Source organism: Stigmatopora nigra, chromosome 14, assembly GCF_051989575.1.
Source record: "Stigmatopora nigra isolate UIUO_SnigA chromosome 14, RoL_Snig_1.1, whole genome shotgun sequence".
Lineage (NCBI taxonomy): Eukaryota > Metazoa > Chordata > Actinopteri > Syngnathiformes > Syngnathidae > Stigmatopora > Stigmatopora nigra.
In genome coordinates, this window is record NC_135521.1 from 12,353,216 (window position 1) to 12,361,816 (window position 8,601).

The 8,601-nt window shown below is 33.2% G+C and overlaps 1 protein-coding gene across 1 annotated transcript; it reads left to right on the plus strand.

Moving 5' to 3' along the window:
• The first annotated feature begins 3,389 nt into the window (after positions 1 to 3,389).
• Positions 3,390 to 8,329, plus strand: LOC144207064 (ganglioside GM2 activator-like). The gene is made up of 5 exons (XM_077732283.1): positions 3,390 to 3,475; positions 4,719 to 4,924; positions 5,028 to 5,177; positions 6,237 to 6,419; positions 8,174 to 8,329. The coding sequence occupies exons 2-5, from the start codon at positions 4,832 to 4,834 to the stop codon at positions 8,327 to 8,329; spliced, it is 582 nt and encodes a 193-aa protein (XP_077588409.1). The 5' UTR covers positions 3,390 to 3,475; positions 4,719 to 4,831.
• Positions 8,330 to 8,601: the final 272 nt, after the last annotated feature.

Here is an 8,601-nt window from a genome sequence, read left to right on the forward strand (position 1 = left end):
TTGAAGTTTCAAATTTGAAATAAAAAAGATGTTAGTTATTGTGATAATTATTGATAGACTGATTATTATTATTTTTTTAATCACGATAACAATTTGGGGGCCACAGTGTAATTCCGCTACGCCACATCATTCTTTTGCACCATCCGAGGCTTTCCTTGAAATGATGGTAACACCCCTCTTCTCATTTCCAGTGTATGTTATAAGAACAGATTTCTCAATTTTCTTGTGTACAGTGACAGGTTTTGGCAGGTCAAAAAACATCCAACTTTTTTATTTTATTTTTTGTAAATAGCTATATGTGAGTTAAATTTACAGTTTATTTTTGTGAAGTTGACTATAGGGATGTTGTTTTCAATTGATTATTTTGTTTAATTCATATTGCACAGCAACTTTTGATTATTATTGAGACACCCGTCAAAATAAAGTCTATAGGTTTTATTCATTACTTTTCATAGTGTAAGGAGGGAGTTGTCTCATCTTTATTGGATAACAGAAAGATAAAAACACTTTTAAAAATCCTCATATTTCATATTCTCTTTTCTTATAAAGCAAGTTAACATAGTTAGTGTCATATTTCAATAAGGAAGAAATTAATTTATTTACTTATTCACAGAAGGTTGAAGTTTCAAATTTGAAATAAAAAAAGATGTTAGTTATCGTGATAATTATTGATAGACTGATTATTATTATTATTTTTTATCGTTATAACAATTTGGGCATCACAGCGTGATATTTCATATTCTCTTTTCTTATGAAGCAAGTTAAGATAGAGATGTTTTTATTTGAATAAGGAAGAAAGTAATTTATTTCCTCATTCACAGAAGTTTGAGCTTTCAAATTTGAAATATAAAAAGATGTGTTAGTTATCGTAATAATTATTGATAGACTGATTAATATTACTTTTTTATCGTGATAACAATTTGGGGGTCACAGTGTAATTCCGCTACGCCGCATCATTCTTTTGCACCATCCGAGGCTTTCCTTGAAATGATGGTAACACCCCTCTTCTCATTTCCAGTGTATGTTATAAGAACAGATTTCTCAATTTTCTTGTGTACAGTGACAGGTGTTGGCAGGTCGAAAAACATCCAACTTTTTTATTTTATTTTTTTGTAAATGGCCATATGTGTGGTAAATTTACAGTTTATTTTTGTGAAGTTGACAATAGTCTGCTTGCCAATAGGGATGTCATCTTCAAGTGATTATTTTGTTTATTTCATATTGCACAGCAACTTTTGGCCTGTCAAAATTTCTACAGCTTTTCTTCAATACTTTTCATAGTGTAAGGAGGGAGTTGTCTCATCTTTATTGGATAACAGAAAGATAAAAACACTTTTAAAAATCCTCATATTTTATATTCTCTTTTCTTATAAAGCAAGTTAACATAGTTACTGTCATATTTGAACAAGGAAGAAATTAATTTATTTACTTATACACAGAAGGTTGAAGTTTCAAATTTGAAATAAAAAAAGATGTTAGTTATCGTGATAATTATTGATAGACTGATTATTATTATTATTTTTTATCGTGATAACAATTTGGGCATCACAGCGTGATATTTCATATTCTCTTTTCTAATGAAGCAAGTTAAGATAGAGTTGTTTTTATTTGAATAAGGAAGAAAGTAATTTGTTTCCTCATTCACAGAAGTTTGAGCTTTCAAATTTGAAATAGAAAAAGATGTGTTAGTTATTGTAATAATTATTGATAGACTGATTATTATTATTTTTTTAATCACGATAACAATTTGGGGGCTACAGTGTAATTCCGCTACGCCGCATCATTCTTTTGCACCATCCGAGGCTTTCCTTGAAATGATGGTAACACCCCTCTTCTCATTTCCAGTGTATGTTATAAAAACAGATTTCTCAATTTTCTTGTGTACAGTGACAGGTTTTGGCAGGTCAAAAAACATCCAACTTTTTTATTTTATTTTTTGTAAATAGCTATATGTGAGTTAAATTTACAGTTTATTTTTGTGAAGTTGACTATAGGGATGTTGTTTTCAATTGATTATTTTGTTTAATTCATATTGCACAGCAACTTTTGATTATTATTGAGACACCTGTCAAAATAAAGTCTATAGGTTTTATTCATTACTTTTCATAGTGTAAGGAGGGAGTCATATTTCATATTCTCTTTTCTTATAAAGCAAGTTAACATAGTTACTGTCATATTTCAATAAGGAAGACAGTAATTTATTTACTTATTTACAGAAGGTTGAAGTTTCAAATTTGAAATAAAAAAAGATGTTAGTTATCGTGATAAATATTGATAGACTGATTATTATTATTATTATTTTTTATCGTTATAACAATTTGGGCATCACAGCGTGATATTTCATATTCTCTTTTCTTATGAAGCAAGTTAAGATAGAGATGTTTTTATTTGAATAAGGAAGAAAGTAATTTATTTCCTCATTCACAGAAGTTTGAGCTTTCAAATTTGAAATAGAAAAAGATGTGTTAGTTATCGTAATAATTATTGATAGAGTGATTAATATTACTTTTTTATCGTGATAACAATTTGGGGGTCACAGTGTAATTCCGCTACGCCACATCATTCTTTTGCACCATCTGAGGCTTTCCTTGAAATGATGGTAACACCCCTCTTCTCATTTCCAGTGTATGTTATAAGAACAGATTTCTCAATTTTCTTGTGTACAGTGACAGGTGTTGGCAGGTCAAAAAACATCCAACTTTTTTATTTTATTTTTTGTAAATGGCTATATGTGAGGTAAATTTACAGTTTATTTTTGTGAAGTTGACTATAGGGATGTTGTCTTCAATTGATTATTTTGTTTAATTCATATTGCACAGCAACTTTTGATTATTATTGAGACACCTGTCAAAATAAAGTCTATAGGTTTTATTCATTACTTTTCATAGTGTAAGGAGGGAGTTGTCTCATCTTTATTGGATAACAGAAAGATAAAAACACTTTTAAAAATCCTCATATTTCATATTCTCTTTTCTTATAAAGCAAGTTAACATAGTTAGTGTCATATTTCAATAAGGAAGAAATTAATTTATTTACTTATTCACAGAAGGTTGAAGTTTCAAATTTGAATTAAAAAAGATGTTAGTTATTGTGATAATTATTGATAGACTGATTATTATTATTTTTTTATCACGATAACAATTTGGGGCCCACAGTGTAATTTCGCTACGCCGCATCATCCTTTTGCACCATCCGAGGCTTGCATTGACATGATTAAGTCTCCTTTTCTCATTTCCAGTGGATTTTATAAGGAACTGATTTGTCCCTTTTCATGTGTACAGTGACCGGTTTTGGCATGTCAAAAAACACAGGTGTCTGATCGGCATCGCCAACCTGATCCAGTGTATAAAAGGGATTTTTTCTCAAGTTGATCACATAGCGCTGACTTCGGCTGGACTTGTTCTGTGTCGCAGCGTTAGCCCGTTTCGCCTCATCATTCTTTTATACTAGCCGAGATTTGCATTGAAGTCAATAGGTAGGTACGTTTAGCTCTTTGGCTATTTCCACAGCTTTGTGTTGGCTCTGCTCATGGGCATGCTGTTCTTTTGTTTCACGTCCACCATTCCTGCACAGTATCCTGTCGAGCTCTTGGAAGCTGCCTCTCTGAGGACCATGGAAAGCTTATCTCTGACTGAGAGCATCTTTAGACAATCTGTTTTAACTCCACATCTCCGCATATTTCACTATGACACCATATTTCATAGCCGTTTTGAAATTGTTTGAAGAGTCTGCCTCATTTAACCCCATCATCTTGAAGTTTGCATCATAACTTCTCCTCTGCTGCCGGTTAACGTAACCGATGCTCCAGATTCTCGCTACGTTTCTCCATTAAGCTCTTCTTTTATTTTCCTCTCTTTTCTTTCTCGCTGCTATTTTTTATTTTTCTTTGCACTACAGCTCTTTTTATTTTTCTTCTTTGTGAAAGGGGTTTGTTCTGAACCTAGGAAGTTCAGTTCAGAATTTGCTTTAAAGATATCTAGCACCATGTAGCGTTGTGAATGAGTATAATGTATAGATTCCGAAAATAAGGCGACCCACAATTTTTCTGACTAATTCCAATGCAAAAACATCGTCGTATAACCGGTATATTTTATAATGCAATGCTAATGGTTTATTTATTTATTTTATCATGAAATATTGCAACTGCGGCAGTTAATTCCTTAGAAATACATTACAATGCTCGCTTGTCTTTGGAACTAGTCGGGCCTCCGTGAACTATGTGACCGACCAGCCACGACCATCATTTCACATCTCTCTACACTAAGGGTAGGAAACCTCTGGCTCGGGAGCCATATGTGGCTCATTTGAATATGGCTTTCCGCTAACCTATGAGCTACAATATGGAAACCACTGCTGAAAGAAATGAATCCCGAATGCACTAATAGGAGTGTCACGTCAGCACTACCTCTACCGCCTTTTTAATAGTCCTGAACATACCAATTGATGTGTTACGTCGACATTGTGTTGACAACATTACCTCGCTTTACCGCCGCTTTAATCATAATCCTCTTTTTTCTTTTTTTTTTACATTCTTCTGCTTGTATTCTCTTATTTCCACTCATTGATGAGAAACAGAGTAACAATGTTTTCTAAATAATTCAGACTTTAAAAGTGGTGGCATGACAAAACATGATGCATTTTCATGTATTTTTACATGTACGGCTCTCAAGGAAAAGCATTTAAAATACTAATTCTTTATGGCTCTTTCTGTCAAAAAGGTTCCAGATAGCTGCTCTACACGGCTCTACCTGAACAACATTGTCTTGGCACCCTTTTCGGCTGTCTTTTATTCCATTTGATTCGTTTGACTTTTCGCCGAAACGAAACAAATATGAAGACTGTTGCGATGTTGGCACTAAGCATGCTGGGAGTTGTAGTGTTAGGTGAAAGTCAGCACGACTGGAGAGAAATCAACAACGCAAAGGTAAGGTGGACACTTCACTGACACAAAAAGTATGAAAAAGGTGATGAAAAGCAATTCAATGAATTTAGTATGGAAACAAAACGTTTTTATGTTACCTGTGTAGGTTTCCAAGTTTTCGTGGGAGAACTGCGGGACAGCGGAAGAGGTGGTGCTGAACACCCTCAGTGTGTCCCCAGACCCCATCAACATACCTGGTCGTGTGACGGTGTCTGCGTCGGGCAACATGTCCGTGGAGCTTCGGGCCCCCTTAAATGTTAGTATTAGCTGCCACAAACACTTATTGTAACTCCTCCAGGTACCGACAGACACGAGTGGCTTTCTCATCTCATTTTCCAAACCGCGTCATACTCAATAGGGTAATGGAGGGTGCTGGAGCCTATCCCTGCTGATTGAATTGGTGGCCAGCCAATCGCGGGGCACAAGGAGACAAGAAACTATTCATGCTTACACTTACACCTAGGGGCAATTTAGAGTGTCCAATCAGCCTACCATGCATGTCTTTGGGATGTGGGAGGAAACCGGAGTACCTGGGAAAACCCACGCAGGCCCGGGGAGAACATGCAAACTCCACATAGGTGGATCGAGCTGGATTTTAACCCCCACTGTGAGGCCGACGCTCTAACCACTGAGCCCACAGGCGGCCCAGCTTTCTCAAAGTGATGAATTTATTCTATCCATCTTGGCACAGATTCACAAATAACACTGTGCAAACTAAAAGTTGTCTGGCCGCAGATTTAGGGTGTCCCCCACCTTGTCAGCTGGGATAGGCTCCAGCACCCCCGTGACCCTTGAAGATAAGCATTTCAGAAAAAGACTGAATGAAAATTTAGTTTTCTACAAGCAGTAATTGAACAATTGCTGCCGTTTCTTTCATTCAAAATGAATTGGCCGTCTAACGGTGTCAGTGGCATCTAAAGAGCTCAAGATAAATATTTTCTCAATACACATTTAACATAAAAAACATGAAAGGAAAATCAGATACAATATTTTTCATTTTTTTAAATTAAAAAACATTTGATAAAAATAATAAAAAAGGGGATTGGGGAGAGCATCCAACCAGCTTAACGTAAATATTAATTTTACCAATACATATTTAAGTTACAAAAATAAACAGGAAAGGAAAAAGAAATATAATTTTCATTATTATTACTTTTAATTACATTTAAAAAAAATTTGGGGCAAAAATATTAGAAAATTCCCAACCAGTCAAAATGGATTGTCGCCATCAATTGCACAGAAACATGTCCAATGTTGCCAATGGTATGTAGGAAGTTAAATAACACGGAATTCTTCTTGTGGATTTGTGTTCCAGGTTAAGGTCATTCTGAAGAAGTCGGCGCGTTTCTTTTGGTGGGAAGTGCCGTGTAAATCCAACGTGGGAAGTTGTTACTACCCCAACATCTGTGACATTTTAAATCATATCACCCCACCTGGAAATGACTGCCCAGAACCTCTACACACAAATGGTCTGCCTTGTCACTGTCCCTTTGAGAGCGTAAGCAATCAAAAAATATATAATCTAGTGTCCTTTCTTATACAGGCGAAAAAAAAATCAATTTATTCATTTATTTTTTTAATTGTAACATTATTGTAGTTTGGTTGCTGCTGGCCCCCCAGTTAAATTCTATCGCTGTCAATGGATGTGAAATATGATTAGTCCATGGCAGCCTTCCTGGCTGAAATAGATTTGATGTTTATGGCAGTGAATTGATTAGGGGGTCCAGGAAAAATAATCAAAAGATAAGAATACTGTTATGCATATAATAATTTATAATAATAATTGGCACTTTAAAAAATCAAAAAATCTAAATTATGTGATCAATTGCAAACAAACATTTCAATACTGCGGGGCAGCAATCATATATATATATATATATATATATATATATATATATATATATATATATATATATATATATATATATATATATATATATATATATATATATATATATATATATATATATATATATATATATATATATATATATATATATATATATATATATATATATATATATATATATATATATATATATATATATATATATATATATATATATATATATATATATATATATATATATATATATATATATATATATATATCTATCTATATATCTATATATCTATATATCTATATATATATATATATATATATCTATATATATATATATATATATATATATATATATATATATATATATATATATATATATATATATATATATATATATATATATATATATATATATATATATATATATATATATATATATATATATATATATATATATATATATATATATATATATGTAATACAGTGGTACTTCACCTTTTGAACGTCTCCATATAAAATATTCACGTTATAGAAACCTTTTTCTCTAGATAAGAAACACGAAATCGAAAAATGTTTTACACTTGCCAAGCTTGACGACATATAGTATTTACTCGCATGTAAGCCGACACCGTGTATATGCCAACACCGCATATAAGGCGCACCCTTAAAATTGCCTTAGAATTGTCAAATTTTACAATTTCGCATGAATAAGCCGCCCACAATTTTCACCTCCATATTCATGGTTTTAATAGGGACAACAAATGTGTACAAATGTGTTACTTTGAAGGGAACATCTTAAAAATAAGCTTATGAATAAAAAGCACATTGTTAGGGTCAATAATCATAGAAAGTTAATTAATTCCGCAATGTTTTTTTTCTCACTGCAAAACAGAAAATAACCAACAAATAGTAAATGCTAAGTTACTTTGCCAATATCTACTGGTAAAAAAAATAATTATAGTATCTTGTGCGCATTTAAAATGTACCCTTGATTCAGTCTTTTATACGGTAAAATACGGTACCTTCGCATTTGAGGAAATTATCAAAAGTGAGCAAATACATTAAACGTAACATAATTTGAAGTCAAGTCGTGTAGTTAAGTATCTGTATGTAGGTATGTTTGCATTTGCCTCCTCAATAAGTCACCCTAATTGAGTCTTGGCATGCCTTATTAAATAATAATCTTCTCTTTTTAGTTTTTTGCATATGAAAGGTTTCATAAGTAGTATTGGGGACTTTAGAACGGTTGGAACAAATTCAGGCTTCTGCATATAGAATCCATCTCTAACGTGATAAAAAACGTTTTTAATCTGTTGTTAATTTTACAGATTTGAGCCACTTTCTTGTTTATTTATTCATTTTTTCTTACTCGCTGTGCTGTATTAACTACCAATGTCTTTTTTTCTCAGGGCTTTTATAAGCTCCCGCCGACCGACTTCACGGTCCCCGCCATAAATTTTCCATCTTCGCTCACAAATGGCGATTATAAAATTGAGGTGCATTTGAGTGATGACAAGAAAGAGCTAGGCTGCCTCAAGGCGACGCTGTCCGTGCACGCTGAATGAGGAGTAGCACGTATAAAGACGTCATGAATGACTCCTAAATATCTTTGGAATCAATAAAACGTCATAACCATTATCGTGTTTTTTTAACTACTGATATAACAAAATTCTGAATTTACATTTATATCAATAACCCCAGATTTTCTTTAAAAATTACACTTAGTGGAGGCCCGGTGGCGCGAGCGGGCATCAGCCTCACAGTTCTGGGGTCTTGGGTTTAAATCCTATGTGGAGTTTGCATGTTCTCCACGGGTCTGTGTGGGTTTTCTCCAGGT

Bases quoted from the DNA above. Each gene is read 5' to 3' on its own strand.
- LOC144207064 (XM_077732283.1), top strand. From the start codon at position 4,832: ATGAAGACTGTTGCGATGTTGGCACTAAGCATGCTGGGAGTTGTAGTG. The intron at 4,925-5,027 runs GTAAGGTGGACA...TTACCTGTGTAG, and splicing joins GAGAAATCAACAACGCAAAG to GTTTCCAAGTTTTCGTGGGA. The intron at 5,178-6,236 runs GTTAGTATTAGC...TTTGTGTTCCAG, and splicing joins AGCTTCGGGCCCCCTTAAAT to GTTAAGGTCATTCTGAAGAA.